The following is a 17,534-nucleotide window of genomic DNA, read 5'->3' on the forward strand; positions in this document are numbered from 1 at the left end:
TACATAGACCCACTATGGCAGCCTCTTGAGCTGCAAAAGGTATTGAAGCCTGGGTTAAAGCAGTTGAGGCAGGGCTACCTCTGAATTTTTCTGACAATGCCAGACAATGTTTATCATATATTACCACAGCCTCCCATTACATTCAGGAGGCAGCCTCTGATGCAGGTGTTATTGCGGCCAAAGCGTCTACTACGTCCATCCTGGCTCGCCGGATTCTGTGGTTACGGTCCTGGTCAGTGGACCTGGACTCTAAGAAGACCTTGCAGGTGATCCCTTTTAAGGGAGATATACTATTTGGGGAAGATCTGAACAAGATTGTGACTGACTTGGCGTCTGCCAAGACTGCGTGTCTCCCAAGTACTAATCATTCAGCTCCGAAGGCTAAGAGTACCACCTTTCGTTCCTTCGACCTCCAGGTAAAGCAAAGGGTCAGGCGTACCCGAGACAAGCTCGCACTTCCAAACCTCTAAGCCCAAACCTAAACGTTCTTGGGCCGCCTGTCAGCCTGCTTCCAAATCAGACAAGCCTACTGCATGACGGGGTGGGCCTCCCCCTGGGGACCCCAGGGTGGGAGGCCGACTTCTACAGTTCGCCCAGGTATGGTTGAAGACCACTTCAGACGCCTGGGTGCAGGAAGTCGTCTCTCAAGGATATGCCAACTCTTTCAAGAAATGTCCCACTTGCCAGTTTTGCTCGACGGTTATCCCTTCGGATCCGTTAAAAGCAAAAACTCTACATTTGGTTGTACAATTCCTCTTGGACACATGAGTGATTGTGCGGGTGCCTCTGTCTCAGAGAGGCAGGGGGTACTATTCAGCGCTGTTCCAAGTTCCAAAGCCGAATGGATCCTCCCGGACCATTCTCAAACTCAAATCTTTGAACAAATTTTGAAGGTATCCAAAGGTATGGAAACTCTTCGCTCTATTTTTCTGGCTTTGGAGCCCATGGATTATATGGTATCCCTGGACATACAGGATGCTTACCTACACATACCTATTGCCATATCGCATCAGCAGTATCTGCGGTTTGCTATTGGCAACCTACATTATCAATTCCATGCCTTGCCCTTTGGACTGACTACAGCTCCTCGGATCTTCACCAAGGTCATGGCACTCATGACCGCCATTATACATCGTGAGGGTATCAGGATCCTGCCATATCTGGATGACTTACTGATCCTGGCGAACTCCCCAGAGGTTCTCATCTGTCATCTGGAACTGTCAATTTCCTACGAGCCCACGGGTGGCTCATCAATTGGAGGAAATCCTCGCTGGTCCCTGCTCAGACCATGATGCACCTGAGGGCATTACTGGACACACACTACCAACGTTTGTTCTTGTCTCCAGAGAAGGTCCTGAAGCTTCAGGATAAAATAAGATACTTCCTTTCTCGCCCAAGAGTGTCAATACACTTGGCGATGCAAGTACTAGGGCTCATTATGTCGGCTTTCGACATGGTAGAGTACGCTCAATTTCATTCCCGCCCTCTGCAGAGGTTAATACTTTCCAGGTGGGACGGCCTGCCTCACCGGATCAGATCTCACATGATCTCCTTGACTCCGGAGGTTCGTCTCTCACTGACCTGGTGGCTACAGGACCAACAATTGAGCAGCGGTTGTCCCTTCTGGATCTTCAACTGGGTCCTCCTAACGACGGATGCCAGTCTGCGGGGTTGGGGCGCGGGGTTGGAGCAACACTCTCTACAGGGTCGGTGGACCAGGGAGGAATCTCTCTTCCCGATAAAAATTCTGGAATTGCAGGCAGTGTTCAACGCTCTGAAGCTTGCCCTGCCTCTGGTACAGAACAGGCCTGTTCAAGTACAGTCGGACAACGCCACCACGGTGGCGTACATAAATCATCAAGGCGGCATTCGAAGCCGCATGGCAATGATGGAAGTGTCAAAAATTCTTCAATGGGTGGAACGCCATCTGCCAGCCATATCGGCAGTGTTCATTCCGGGGGTCCTCAACTGGGAAGCGGGCTTCCTCAGTCGTCAGGACGTACACTCCGGAGAGTGGAGTCATCATCCGGATGTCTTTCGACTCCTAGTGGACCCTACCAGATGTAGACCTGATGGCGTCTCTACACAATCACAAGGTTCCAGTTTTCGGAGCAAGGACAAGGGATCCTCACGCAGCATTCGTGGACGCACTGGCAATTCCATGGAACTTTCGGCTGCCATACGTGTTCCCTCCAGTGTCACTCCTGCCCAGGGTAATTCAGAAGTTCAAGCAAGAAGGAGGAATGCTACTTCTAATCGTTCCAGCGTGGCCCAGACTGCATTGATTGTCAGACCTGCAGGGTCTTTCGATAGAGCGTCCTCTGCTACTACTTCAATGCCCAGACCTCCTTGTTTAGGGCCGTTGTGTCTACCAGAATCTGGCTCCACTGGCTTTGACGGCGTGGCTCTTGAAGCTTCACTCCTGAGGAATAAGGGATTCTCTGAGGCGGTCAATCAAACTATGTTGAAAGCCTGTAAACCAGCTTCGGCTCGGATTTATTATAGGGTCTGGAATTTTTACTTCAACGGGTGTGCTGCTAAGAATTATGAATCATACAAGTTCAGCACTGCCAAACTTTTGGCTTATCTGCAACAAGGCCTGGACTTGGGCCTTTGTCTGGCCTCCCTCAGGGTTCATATATCTGCCTTGTCGGTATGGTTTCAGAGAAAAATTGTATCTCTGCCTGATGTTCATACTTTCACTCAGGGTGTTTACGGATACAGCCTCCCTATGTCCCTCCTGTGGCTCCATGGGATCTATCTGTTGTTCTAGATGCCCTACAAGAGTCTCTCCATTTGAACCTCTGGAGTCTGCGGACCTTAAATTTCTTACCCTTAAGGTTGTGTTTCTGCTGGCTATTGCCTCTGCTAGGGTGTCGGACTTAGGCGCTTTGTCCTGTCGTCCACCCTATCTGATTTTTCACCGTGACCGGGCAGTTCTTAGAACTCGCCCTGGTTATCTACCTAAGGTGCTGTCATCATTCCACCTTAACCAAGAGATTGTGGTTCCGGCCTTTATCTCTCCTGGTTTGTCCTCCAAAGAGCGGTCTTTGGATGTAGTATGGGCTCTCCGTATATATGTGGAGAGGACTGCTTCCATCAGCAGGTCACATTCTCTTTTTGTCCTTTTTGGTTTTCACAAACGTGGCTGGCCTGCGAATAAGTAAACTTTGGCCAGATGGATTAGAATGGTGATTGCACAAGCTTATGTACAGGCTGGTCTTCCTCCTGCTGCTATTAAGGCTCATTCTACTCGGTCTGTTGGACCTTCTTGGGCGGCCCGCCGTGGTGCGTCCGCAGAACAATTGTGCAAGGCCGCTACATGGTCCTCAGTGAACACGTTCATCAGGTTCTACGCCTTTGATACTTCCGCCGCCCAGGACACCTCCTTTGGACGCCGGGTTCTTGTGCCCGCTACAGTGCGTCCCCTCCCATGAGGAACTACTTTAGGACATCCCTGATGTTATTCCCTGTGGAAAACCAGTGTAACCCGCTGCAGAAAAGGAGATTTATGGTACACTTACCATTGTTAAATCTTTCTGCGAGGTACACAGGATTCCAGAAGGCGCCCACCCTGACGCACTTAGCTTCTTTGGGTTTGTATGGCATTAGCCGCTGGTACCTTCTCCTGTCGTGAGAATGTGGTTCTCTGTAGCTAACATCTACCGTCTCTCTTACCTGCTACTGCATTGGACTGTTAACAAAACTGAGCTCCAGTGCCTGGAGGCGGGGTTATAGAGGAGGCGGTGCAGTGCATCCTGGGAACAGTCAAAGCTTTAGCCTGTTTGTGCCTTGGATCAAGATCCAACTCTACACCCCGATGTTATTCCCTGTGAAAACCAGTGTACCTCGTTGAAAGAGATTTAACAATAGTAAATCTACCATAAATCTCCTTTTTATTGTGTAACCATCCGCTTCCCAACACATTACTGTGTGACCGTCCACTTCCCGACACATTACTGTGTGACCGTCCACTTCCCGACACATTACTGTGTGACCGTCCACTTCCTGGCATGTTACTGTGTGACCATCCACTTCCCGATACATTACTGTGTGACCGTCCACTTCCCGACACATTACTGTGTGACCGTCCACTTCCCGACACATTACTGTGTGACCGTCCACTTCCTGGCATGTTACTGTGTGACCATCCACTTCCCGACACATTACTGTGTGACCCTCCACTTCCTGGCATGTTACTGTGTGACCATCCACTTCCCGACACATTACTGTGTGACCGTCCACTTCCCGACACATTACTGTGTGACCGTCCACTTCCCGACACATTACTGTGTGACCGTCCACTTCCTGGCATGTTACTGTGTGACCATCCACTTCCCGACACATTACTGTGTGACCCTCCACTTCCCGACACATTACTGTGTGACCGTCCACGTCCCGACACATTACTGTGTGACCGTCCACTTCCCGACACATTACTGTGTGACCGTCCACTTCCCGACACATTACTGTGTGACCGTCCACTTCCTGGCATGTTACTGTGTGACCGTCCACTTCCTGGCATGTTACTGTGTGACCATCCACTTCCCGACACATTACTGTGTGACCCTCCACTTCCTGGCATGTTGCTGTGTGACCCTCCACTTCCCGACACATTACTGTGTGACCATCCACTTCCCGACACATTACTGTGTGACCCTCCACGTCCTGGCACGTTACTGTGTGACCCTCTACTTCCCGACACATTACTGTGTGACCCTCCACTTCCCGACACATTACTGTGTGACCGTCCACGTCCCGACACATTACTGTGTGACCCTCCACTTCCCCGCACATTACTGTGTGACCCTCCACTTCCCCGCACATTACTGTGTGACCCTCCACTTCCCCGCACATTACTGTGTGACCCTCCACTTCCCCGCACATTACTACTGTGTGACCGTCCACATCCCGGAACAGTACTGTGTGACCGTCCACATCCCGGAACATTACTGTGTGACCGTCCACATCCTGGCACATTACTGTGTGACCGTCCACATCCCGGCACATTACTGTGTGACCGTCCACATCCTGGCACATTACTGTGTGACCGTCCACATCCCGGCACATTACTGTGTGACCGTCCACATCCCGGCACATTACTGTGTGACCGTCCACATCCCGGCACATTACTGTGTGACCGTCCACATCCCGGCACATTACTGTGTGACCGTCCACATCCCGGCACATTACTGTGTGACCGTCCACTTCCTGGCACATTACTGTGTGACCGACCACTTCCTACACTAACAAATAGCGCATTACCCCTAACTCTCCACACTAACATCCCTACATACATACACCACTAATCCCCACATATACTGTATTACCACTAACTCTCTACACTAACACCCCTACATACATACACCACTAATCCTCCCCCATATACTGTATTACCCCTAACTCTCTACACTAACACCCCTACATACACCACTAATCCCCCCATATACTGTATTACCACTAACTCTCTACACTAACACCCCTACATACATACACCACTAATCCTCCCCCATATACTGTATTACCCCTAACTCTCTACACTAACACCCCTACATACACCACTAATCCCCCCATATACTGTATTACTCCTAACTCTCTACACTAACACCCCTACATACAGACACCACTAATCCCCCCCATATACTGTATTACCCCTAACTGTCTACACTAACACCCCTACATACACCACTAATCCCCCCCCACATATACTGTATTACCCCTAACTCTCTACACTAACACCCCTACGTACAGACACCACTAATCCCCCATATACTGTATTACCCCTAACTGTCTACACTAACACCCCTACATACACCACTAATCCCCCCATATACTGTATTACCCCTAACTCTCTACACTAACACCCCTACATACAGACACCACTAATCCCCCCCATATACTGTATTACCCCTAACTGTCTACACTAACACCCCTACATACACCACTAATCCCCCCCCATATACTGTATTACCCCTAACTCTCTACACTAACACCCCTACGTACAGACACCACTAATCCCCCATATACTGTATTACCCCTAACTCTCTACACTGACACCCCTACATACAGACACCACTAATCCCCCCCCCCATATACTGTATTACCCCTAACTCTCTACACTAACACCCCCATATATGTGTAATATGTTCCCCCGCAGAGGCTGCGCCAGGTGACACCACTGAGACAGGAGACAAAGAGACGGACAAAGAAGGAAAATCCGAGTTCCTGGTACTGTATGAAATATCCGGATTTCTGTCATGTTTTATAAGTAACTGGTCATCACCGGCTATAACGTGCTGCCAGTCTACTCCTCTACTCATGTCTGAGCAGTGACGGGGGGTGCCAGTCTGCTCCTGTACTCATGTCTTAGCAGTGACAGGGGGTGCCAGTCTGCTCCTCTACTCATGTCTCAGCAGTCACAGGGGGTGCCAGTCTGCTCCTCTACTCATGTCTGAGCAGTCACAGGGGGTGCCAGTCTGCTCCTCTACTCATGTCTTAGCAGTGACAGGGGGTGCCAGTCTGCTCCTCTACTCATGTCTCAGCAGTCACAGGGGGTGCCAGTCTGCTCCTCTACTCATGTCTGAGCAGTCACAGGGGGTGCCAGTCTGCTCCTCTACTCATGTCTGAGCAGTGACAGGGGGTGCCAGTCTGCTCCTCTACTCATGTCTGAGCAGTGACAGGGGGTGCCAGTCTACTCCTCTACTCATGTCTGAGCAGTGACGGGGGGTGCCAGTCTGCTCCTGTACTCATGTCTGAGCAGTGACAGGGGGTGCCAGTCTGCTCCTCTACTCATGTCTCAGCAGTCACAGGGGGTGCCAGTCTGCTCCTCTACTCATGTCTGAGCAGTGACAGGGGGTGCCAGTCTGCTCCTCTACTCATGTCTGAGCAGTGACAGGGGGTGCCAGTCTGCTCCTCTACTCATGTCTGAGCAGTCACAGGGGGTGCCAGTCTGCTCCTCTACTCATGTCTGAGCAGTCACAGGGGGTGCCAGTCTGCTCCTCTACTCATGTATAAGCAGTGACAGGGGGTGCCAGTGTCGGGGAAGATCCAGCCCCGCTGGCACCAGACGCCATGTACCGCCGGACATTCCGAGCAACCACAGGGTGGCTCTAATCTTTATAAACACAAATAGGCATGTATAAAGTCTGGGCGCTAGTGTATAAAAAGTAACATAGCCCAGCAACATCCCTGGTGTCACAGGTTCTCCTCCTTCTGCTCTGTACTCCCCGTGTCCTCATAGATTATAGCGTGAAAGGACAAGATACACAATGGTGGAGTACGTAAGAGACTAATTCCACCACTGTAGGTACATAGATATGGGCGTACCATAGGGATCAGTACGAAATGCCCACAATCCAAATCCCCACAACTATTGACCCATGGTCAAAATCCCAACAAGTTCAAAATACCGACATTTAAAATACCGACAAGGTCAAAATCCCGACATTTAAAATGTCAAGAAGTCGACAAGAGTTTTTCATTGTCTTTTAGTGTGTATGTCGACATGGACACCGTATAAGTGTGCCGCATCCGCTCGCATGGCTCGCTGCGCTCAGCACGCTATTATATTCACCCTCCGGGTCCACAAGTATGGTAAGGTATGAACATATCAATTTCAATGAAAAATCCTGAAAAACTAATATCGACTTTTTGGCCTGTCAACATTTTATATATGTCGGTATTTTGACCATGTCAGGATTTTGACCTTGTCGGGATTTTGACCGTCTGTCAATGGTTGTCAGTATTTTGGGTGTCGGGATTTTGATTGTAGGTAAATTGACCGCATCCCGTACCATACTCACTATATACCTAAAGTGGTGGAGGAGCATCTGTCTTGGATCACTATCTACTTCTACAAGACTAAGGTTGTGTAACAGAATGTCCCTATATGATAGAGACTGTGAGCTGTGTGATAGAATGTCCTATAATGATAGAGACTGTGAGCTGTGTGATAGAATGTCCTATAATGATAGAGACTGTGAGCTGTGTGATAGAATGTCCTATAATGATAGAGACTGTGAGCTGTGTGATAGAATGTCCCTTTATGATAGAGATTGTAAGCTGTGTGATTGGCTGTCCTATAATGATAGAGACTGTGAGCTGTGTGGTAGGCTGTCCTATAATGATAGAGACTGTGAGCTGTGTGATAGAATGTCCCTTTATGATAGAGACTGTGAGCTGTGTGATAGGCTGTCCTACAGTATAATGATAGAGACTGGGAGCTGTGTGATAGGCTGTCCTAAAATGATAGAGACTATGAGCTGTGTGATAGGCTGTCCTACAATATAATTATAGAGACTGAGCTGTGTGATAGGCTGTCCTACAATATAATGACAGAGACTGTGAGCTGTGTGATAGGCTGTCCTATAATGATAGAGACTGTGAGCTGTGTGGTAGGCTGTCCTATAATGATAGAGACTGTGAGCTGTGTGATAGAATATCCTGTGATAATAGAGACTGAGCTGTGCGATAGAATGTTCCATGATGATAGAGACTGTGTGAGCTATGGCCCTCATTCCGAGTTGTTCGCTCGCAAGCTGCTTTTAGCAGCTTTGCACACGCTAAGCCGCCGCCTACTGGGAGTGAATCTTAGCTTATCAAAATTGCGAACGAAAGATTCGCAATATTGCGAAAAGACTTCTCTGTGCAGTTTCTGAGTAGCTCGGGACTTACTCTGCCAGTGCGATCAGTTCAGTGCTTGTCGTTCCTGGTTTGACGTCACAAACACACCCAGCGTTCGCCCAGACACTCCTCCGTTTCTCCAGCCACTCCCGCGTTTTTCCCAGAAACGGTAGCGTTTTTTCACACACACCCATAAAACGGCCAGTTTCCGCCCAGAAACACCCACTTCCTGTCAATCACATTACGATCACCAGAACGAAGAAAAAACCTTGTAATGCCGTGAGTAAAATTCCTAACTGCATAGCAAATTTACTTGGCGCAGTCGCACTGCGGACATTGCGCATGCGCATTAGCGACTAATCGCTCCGTTGCGAGAAAAAAATAACGAGCGAACAACTCGGAATGACCCCCTATGTGATAGGATGTCCTATAATGATAGAGACTGTGGAGCTGTGTGATAGAATGTCCTATAATGATAGAGACTATGAGCTGTGTGATAGGCTGTCCTACAGTATAATGATAGAGACTGTGAGCTGTGTGATAGGCTGTTCTATAATGATAGAGACTGTGAACTGTGTGACAGGCTGTCCTATAATTATAGAGCCTGTGATCTGTTTGATAGGCTGTCCTATAATAATAGAGACTGTGAGCTGTGTGATAGAATATCCCGTGATGATAGAGGCTGTGAGCTGTGTGATAGAATGTCCCATTATGATAGAGACAGTGGAGCTGTGTGATAGATTATCCCGTGATGATAGAGACTGTGGAGCTGTATGATAGAATGTCCCATTATGATAGAGACTGTGAAGCTGTGTGATAGAATATCCCGTGATGATAGAGACTGTGAAGCTGTGTGATAGAATATCCCATGATGATAAAGACTGTGAGCTGTGTGATAGAATGTTCCGTGATGATAGAGACTGTGAGCTGTGTGATAGAATGTTCCGTGATGATAGAGACTGTGAAGCTGTGTGATAGAATTTCACGTGATGATAGAGACTGTGGAGCTGTGTGATAGATTATCCCGTGATGATAGAGACAGTGGAGCTGTGTGATAGAATGTTCCGTGATGATAGAGACTGTGAAGCTGTGTGATAGAATATCCCGTGATGATAAAGACTGTGAGCTGTGTGATAGAATATCCCGTGATGATAGAGACAGTGAAGCTGTGTGATAGAATATCCCGTGATGATAAAGACTGTGAGCTGTGTGATAGAATATCCTGTGATGATAGAGACTGTGAAGCTGTGTGATAGATTATCCCGTGATAATAGAGACAGTGGAGCTGTGTGATAGAATATCCCGTGATGATAAAGACTGTGAGCTGTGTGATAGAATATCCCGTGATGATAGAGACTGTGAAGCTGTGTGATAGATTATCCCGTGATGATAGAGACAGTGGAGCTGTGTGATAGAATGTTCCGTGATGATAGAGACTGTGAAGCTGTGTGATAGAATATCCCGTGATGATAAAGACTGTCAGCTGTGTGATAGAATATCCCGTGATGATAGAAACTGTGAAGCTGTGTGATAGAATTTCCCGTGATGATAGAGACTGTGGAGCTGTGTGATAGAATGTTCCGTGATGATGGGGACAGTGGAGCTGTGTGATAGAATATCCCGTGATGATAGAGACTGTGAAGCTGTGTGATAGAATATCCCGTGATGATAAAGACTGTCAGCTGTGTGATAGAATATCCCGTGATGATAGAGACTGTGAAGCTGTGTGATAGAATTTCCCGTGATGATAGAGACTGTGGAGCTGTGTGATAGAATGTTCCGTGATGATGGGGACAGTGGAGCTGTGTGTTAGAATATCCCGTGATGATAGAGACTGTGAAGCTGTGTGATAGATTATCCCGTAATGATAGAGACAGTGGAGCTGTGTGATAGAATGTTCCGTGATGATAGAGACTGTGAAGCTGTGTGATAGAATATCCCGTGATGATAAAGACTGTCAGCTGTGTGATAGAATATCCCGTGATGATAGAGACTGTGAAGCTGTGTGATAGAATTTCCCGTGATGATAGAGACTGTGGAGCTGTGTGATAGAATGTTCCGTGATGATGGGGACAGTGGAGCTGTGTGATAGAATATCCTGTGATGATAGAGACTGTGGAGCTGTGTGATAGAATATCCCGTGATGATAAAGACTGTCAGCTGTGTGATAGAATATCCCGTGATGATAGAGACTGTGAAGCTGTGTGATAGAATATCCCGTGATGATAAAGACTGTCAGCTGTGTGATAGAATATCCCGTGATGATAGAGACTGTGAAGCTGTGTGATAGAATTTCCCGTGATGATAGAGACTGTGGAGCTGTGTGATAGAATGTTCCGTGATGATGAGGACAGTGGAGCTGTGTGATAGAATGTTCCGTGATGACAGAGACTGTGAAGCAGTGTGATAGAATATCCCGTGATGATAGAGACTGTGGAGCTGTGTGATAGAATGTTCCGTGATGATGGGGACAGTGGAGCTGTGTGATAGAATATCCCGTGATGATAGAGACTGTGAAGCTGTGTGATAGAATTTCCCATGATGATACAGACTGTGGAGCTGTGTGATAGGCTGTCCTTTAATGATAGAGACTGTGGAGCTGTGTGATAGGCTGTCCTATAATGATAGAGACTGTGATGGAGGCTGTGTATGCCATAGTCTGATACGGTGTATAGATATGCGTTCTGCGTCCGGCTGTGAGCAGCGCAGTGTCGGCCAGGCTGGTGACTAAATGATCTGTCACTGTGTGTATTATTGTTTTTGTCACTGCTCCTTCTCCGTATCTCATGTGCCTCCTTCTCCCCTCCTCTCCACCTTCCATTCGTGGCCTCAAGCTTCTGTCTTTACCCCCCTTCTCTTCACCATCTGCACCTCTTCCCTGGGCGAGCTGTCTACGGTGCCACATTATTATTATTATTATTATTATTATTATTATTAGCAGTTTCTTATATAGCGCAGCATATTCCGTTGCACTTTACAATTAGAACAACAATTATAGAACAAAACTGGGTAAAAACAGACAGACACAGAGGTAGGAAGGCCCTGCTCGCAAGCTTACAATCTCTAGGGAAATAGGCATAGATACACAAGGATAGATGCTACCTATTGTATAATGGTCACCAGGTTGCTAGGTTCTTAATGGGTTGTATGATATGATCACCCAGCAATGTTGGCCAAGTGTCAGGAGGGTGTGAGAGTAAAGAAAGACAAGATGTGATGTTATGTGGACTGTACAGAGAGGATGTAATTAGATAGGGAAGCACTGAAGGTTATATGTGTGGTTCTGGAATGTGGTAGGCTTGTCTGAAGAGGTGAGTTTTCAGGGAACGTTTAAAGGTTTGGAGACTAGAGGTGAGTCTTATTGTGCGTGGGAGGGCATTCCACATAGTGGGTGAAGCACGGATAAAGTCTTGTAATTTTGAGTGGGAACAGGTAATACATGTGGATGAGAGACGCAGATCTTGTGCAGAGCGGAGAGGTCGGGTTGGGAGATATTTTGAGATGAGTGAAGAGATTTATGTTGGTGTAGTTTGGTTAATAGCCTTGTATGTAAGTAAAAGTATTTCTCTTATGTCCTAGAGGATGCTGGGGACTCCGTAAGGACCATGGGGTATAGACGGGCTCCGCAGGAGATATGGGCACTATAAAGAACTTTAGAATGGGTGTGCACTGGCTCCTCCCTCTATGCCCCTCCTCCAGACCTCAGTTAGATCCTGTGCCCAGAGGAGATTGGGTGCACTGCAGGGGAACTCTCCTGAGTTTCTCTGAATAAAGAATTTTGTTAGGTTTTTTATTTTCAGGGAGCACTGCTGGCAACAGGCTCCCTGCATCGTGGGACTGAGGAGAGAGAAGCAGACCTACTTCAGTGATAGGCTCTGCTTCTTAGGCTACTGGACACCATTAGCTCCAGAGGGAGTTGGAACGCAGGTCTCCCCTCACCGTTCGTCCCAGAGCCGCACCGCCGTCCTCCTCACAGAGCCGGAAGATAGAAGCCGGGTGAGTATAAGAAGAAAAGAAGACTTCTTAGGTGGCAGAAGACTTCAGATCTTCCCTGCGCGCCATTGCTCCCACACACAACACACACGAGCAGGCACTGATGGGTGCAGGGCGCAGGGGGGGCGCCCTGGGCAGCAATAAAAATCTCTAAGTCTGGCATTTATAGGTATATGGGCTGCGGAGGCAGTAATTATAAAAATCCCCCGCCAGTTTTATACATTTGAGCGTGACCGAAGCCCGCCGCTGGAGGGGGCGGAGCTTGGTCCCTCAGCACTAACCAGCGCCATTTTCTCCACAGAGAACTGCGGAGACGCTGGCTCCCCGGTCTCTCCCGGTGACACAGTGCTGAAAGGGGGGGGGGGGGGGGGCACTTGTAAGGCGCAGTGAGTGTATTACACAGGTAATTATATAAAAAGCACTATATTATCTGGGAAAAATTTTCCAGTGTTAGTTGGCGCCGGGTGTGTGCTGGCATACTCTCTCTCTGTCTCTCCAAAGGGCCTTATTGGGGAACTGTCTCCTTATAACTAACTATATCCCTGTGTGTGGGGGTGTCGGTACGAGTGTGTCGGCATGTCTGATGCGGAAGGCTCATCTAAGGAGGAGGTGGAGCAGATGATTGTGGTGTCTCCGTCGGCAACGCCGACTCATGATTGGTTGGACATGTGGAATGTTTTAAATGCAAATGTGACCTTATTACATAAGAGAATGGACAAAGATGCGAGGTTGCACCCAAGGGTGGCCAAAAGTATTCATTATATGATTATTGCAATAAAAGATGTTTTGCATATCACAGATGACCCCTCGGTCCCTGACACGAGGGTGCGCATGTATAAGGAAAAGAGACCTGAGGTTACCTTTCCCCCATCTCATGAGCTGAACGAGTTATTTGAAAAGGCTTGGGAAACTCCAGACAAAAAACTGCAGATTCCCAAGAGGATCCTTATGGCGTATCCTTTCCCTGCACAGGACAGGGTACCTTGGGAATCCTCACCCAGGGTGGACAAAGCTTTAACGCGCCTGTCCAAGAAGGTGGCGCAGCCTTCTCCAGACACGGCAGCCCTCAAGGATCCTGCGGATCGCAGACAGGAAACTACTTTAAAATCTATTTATACGCATACGGGTGCTTTACTCAGACCAGCAATAGCATCGGCATGGGTATGTAGCGCAGTTGCAGCTTGGACAGATACCTTGTCAGCTGACCTTGATACCCTAGACAGGGATACCATTTTATTGACCTTAGGTCACATTAAAGACGCAGTCTTATATATGAGGGACGCTCAAAGAGACGTTGGGCTGCTAGGTTCGAGAGCCAACGCCATGGCGATTTCTGCTAGGCGAGCCCTGTGGACCCGCCAATGGGCGGGTGATACCGACTCAAAGGAGCATATGGAGGTTTTACCATACAAAGGTGAAGTTTTATTTGGGGAAGGTCTCGCGGACCTGGTTCCCACAGCTACCGCGGGTAAATCTACCTTTTTGCCTTTTGTTCCCCCACAGCAAAAGAAAACTCCACAATATCAGATGCAGTCCTTTCGGTCGCATAAGCCCAGAAGAGGTCGGAGCTCGTCTTTCCTCGCCAGAGGTAAGGGTAGAAGGAAGAGAACGCCTGCTCCGGCTTGTTCCCAGGAGCAGAAGTCCTTCCTGGCTTCTCCTAAATCCACCGCATGACGCTTGGGCTCCACTGAGGGAGTCCGCACCGGTGGGGGCACGTCTTCGACTCTTCAGCCAGGTCTGGGTTCTGTCAGACGTGGATCCTTGGACGATGGATATTGTATCCCAAGGCTACAAACTTGAATTCGAAGAGGTGCCCCCTCGCCGATTTTTCAAGTCGGCCTTGCCAGCTTCTCCCCCAGAGAGGGAAGTAGTGTTAGCTGCAATTCAAAAGCTGTGTCAACAGCAAGTGGTTGTCAGGGTTCCCCTAGTCCAACAGGGGAAAGGGTACTATTCAACCCTGTTCGTGGTCCCGAAGCCGGATGGTTCGGTCAGGCCCATTTTAAATCTAAAATCCCTAAACCTGTACTTGAAAGAGTTCAAATTCAAGATGGAATCTCTCCGGGTTTCACCAAGGTGATGGCGGAGATGATGGTGTTCCTGCGCAGGCAGTGAGTCACAATTATCCCATACTTGGACGATCTCCTGATAAAAGCGAGATCGAGAGATCAATTGCAGAGGAGCGTGTCGCTCTCCCTGAGGGTGCTACAACACCACGGTTGGATTCTCCATCTGCCAAAGTCACAATTGATTCCAACGACTCGACTATCATTCCTAGGCATGATTCTGGACACGGATCAGAGGAGGGTTTTCCTCCCGATGGAAAAGGTCCGGGACCTCCAGAACATGGTCAGAGACCTGCTAAAACCAAAAAGAGTGTCTGTTCATCAATGCACTCGTGTTCTGGGGAAAACGGTGGCAGCCTACGAGGCCATCCCCTTCGGCAGGTTTCATGCAAGGACGTTTCAGTGGGACCTCCTGGACAAGTGGTCCGGGTCCCATCTACAAATACATCAGAAGATAAGCCTGTCCCCCGGGCCAGGGTGTCTCTCCAGTGGCGGCTGTAAAGTGCTCATCTTCTAAAGGGTCGCAGGTTCGCGATTCAAGACTGGGTTCTGGTGACCACGGACGCGAGCCTCCGAGGATGGGGAGCAGTCACACAAGGAAGAAATTTTCAGGGGCTATGGTCAAGCCAGGAGGCTTGTCTACACATCAACGTCCTGGAGTTGAGGGCCATATATAACGGCCTACGACAAGCGGAGAATCTTCTTCGTGACCTACCGGTTCTGATTCAGTCAGACAACGTCACAGCCATGGCTCATGTAAACCGCCAAGGCGGGACAAAGAGCAGAGTGGCAATGGCGGAAGCCACCAGGATTCTTCGCGGGGTGGAAAATCACGTAAGCGCTCTGTCAGCGGTCTTCATTCCAGGGGTAGACAACTGGGAAGCAGACTTCCTCAGCAGATACGATCTCCATCCAGACTATCACTGACCTGGTTTGGGAGTGTTGTGGACTCGGGGTTTCTTCCGGTGACCGGGAAGAGGAACCGCAACTGGGCCGCAGCAGAGATGGCCGAATGTAAGTTTTCCTCATGCAGGATCAGGTCGGCAGACAGGAGGCACGCGTGGACGCTGAAGGTCTCCTGAAAGACAGAACTTGAAAGGTGCTGATGAATCAGTGAGGAATACCAGGTGCTGGAGGCACAAACTGCAACTAGGGTTTGGAGAGACTGAAGTGCTTGGAGGCGCTGAAGCGCTTGGAGGCGCTGAAGCGCTTGGAGGCACTGAGGCGCTTGGAGGCACTGAGGTGCTTGGAGGCGCTGAGGCGCTTGGAGACACTGAGGTGCTTAGAGGCACTTGGAGGCACTGAGGTGCTTGGAGGCACTGAGGCGCTTGGAGACACTGAGGTGCTTAGAGGCGCTTGGAGGCACTGAGGCGCTTGGAGGCACTGAGGTGCTTGGAGGCGCTGAGGCGCTTGGAGACACTGAGGTGCTTGGAGGCACTGAGGCACTTGGAGGCACTAAGGTGCTTAGAGGCACTGAGGTGCTTGGAGGCATGGAGATGCTTGGAAGCATGGAAGTGCTTGGAGGCACAGAGATGCTTGGAGGCACGGAGGTGCTTGGAGGCACGGAGGTGCTTGGAGGCACGGATGTGCTTGGAGGCACGGAGGTGCTTGGAGGCACAGAGGTGCTTGAAGGCACGGAGATGCTTGGAAACCACAGGAATGCGGGAGCACTGGAGATCACAACTTCTGTAGGCAGAATAGATGATACTCAGGCACTGATGCAGTGCCTGACGCCTGAATTTATACTTCCCACCACCATCTGGTTGGTGGAAAGTGCCTGATGACGTCACCCGCCCAGACGCCGGGCCGAGCGACGGAAGCCGGGAGCCGCCAGCGAGGACGGCCGCAGGGAGGACCAGCGCGCCCAGAGAGGTAAGTAAGGCGGACGGGGGGGGCGGCGTGACAGTACCCCCTCCTCTAGGGGTGGCCCCTGGACACTTCCCAGGTTTCGTAGGGTGCTTGGCATGGAAGATTCGGATTAGTCGAGGAGCTGAGACCTCAGAAGCTCCTATCCAACTTCTCTCCTCAGGACCATTCTACCAGATATTGCAGGTTCTTATGAAGATAACGAGAGTCCAGAATAGTTTTGATCTCGAAGTCTGTCCCAGTTTCAGTTTCTACCGAAGTAGGGCTTGAGGGCTTAGAATGAAAACGATTAAGGATGAGAGGATGAAGGAGAGAAACATGAAAGGCATTTGGTATGCGTAGATGAGAAGGTAATCGCAACTTGCAGACCACAGGATTCAGGATTTGTAGCACAGGGTAAGGACCGATGAACATTGGGGCGAACTTCATGGTGGGTACCTTTAGCCGGAGGTTACGTGTGGAGAGCCATACCCTGTCACCAACCTTGTATTGAGGAGCGGCTCGTCGTTTCTTGTCCGCGAAGAACTTGTATCGGACAGAAACCTTTTTAAGACTAGCATGAACCTTACTCCAAATTTGTCTGAAGCGTAGTAAAGTGGAAGTCACAGCTGGAACCTCTCCTATTGGAAGAATTGGTAATTCCGGAACTTGTGGGTGGAAGCCATAGTTGATGAAGAACGGAGATTCGCCAGTGGAGGAATGACATGAATGGTTATGTGCAAACTCTGCCCAAGGCAATAACTCTACCCAGTTGTCCTGTGAAGGGGAGAAATACAGGCGGAGGAAAGTCTCCAAGTATTGATTGACTCGTTCCGTTTGTCCATTAGTTTGGGGGTGATAAGCGGACGAAAACTTAAGTTTAATTTGCAAGGCCGAGCAGAGAGCTTTCCAAAACCTTGCGGTGAACTGTACCCCTCGATCAGAAACTATTTCTTGAGGTAACCCATGCAACCGAAAATGTTCTCGGACAAATATTAGAGCTAATTTAGG

At 49.2% G+C, this 17,534-nt stretch overlaps 1 protein-coding gene across 3 annotated transcripts in view; it reads left to right on the forward strand.

Annotated features, from left to right (window-relative positions):
- The window catches only part of DNAI1 (dynein axonemal intermediate chain 1), a 563,096-nt gene that overhangs the window by 105,740 nt on the left and 439,822 nt on the right, over positions 1-17,534 (forward strand). For all 3 annotated transcript variants that reach the window (XM_063957492.1, XM_063957493.1, XM_063957494.1), the window contains exon 7: positions 6,158-6,228. In XM_063957492.1, the coding sequence (XP_063813562.1) occupies positions 6,158-6,228 (71 nt within the window). The remainder of the gene's footprint in view (positions 1-6,157; positions 6,229-17,534) is intronic.

Source organism: Pseudophryne corroboree, chromosome 1, assembly GCF_028390025.1.
Source record: "Pseudophryne corroboree isolate aPseCor3 chromosome 1, aPseCor3.hap2, whole genome shotgun sequence".
NCBI classification, from domain to species: Eukaryota; Metazoa; Chordata; class Amphibia; order Anura; family Myobatrachidae; genus Pseudophryne; species Pseudophryne corroboree.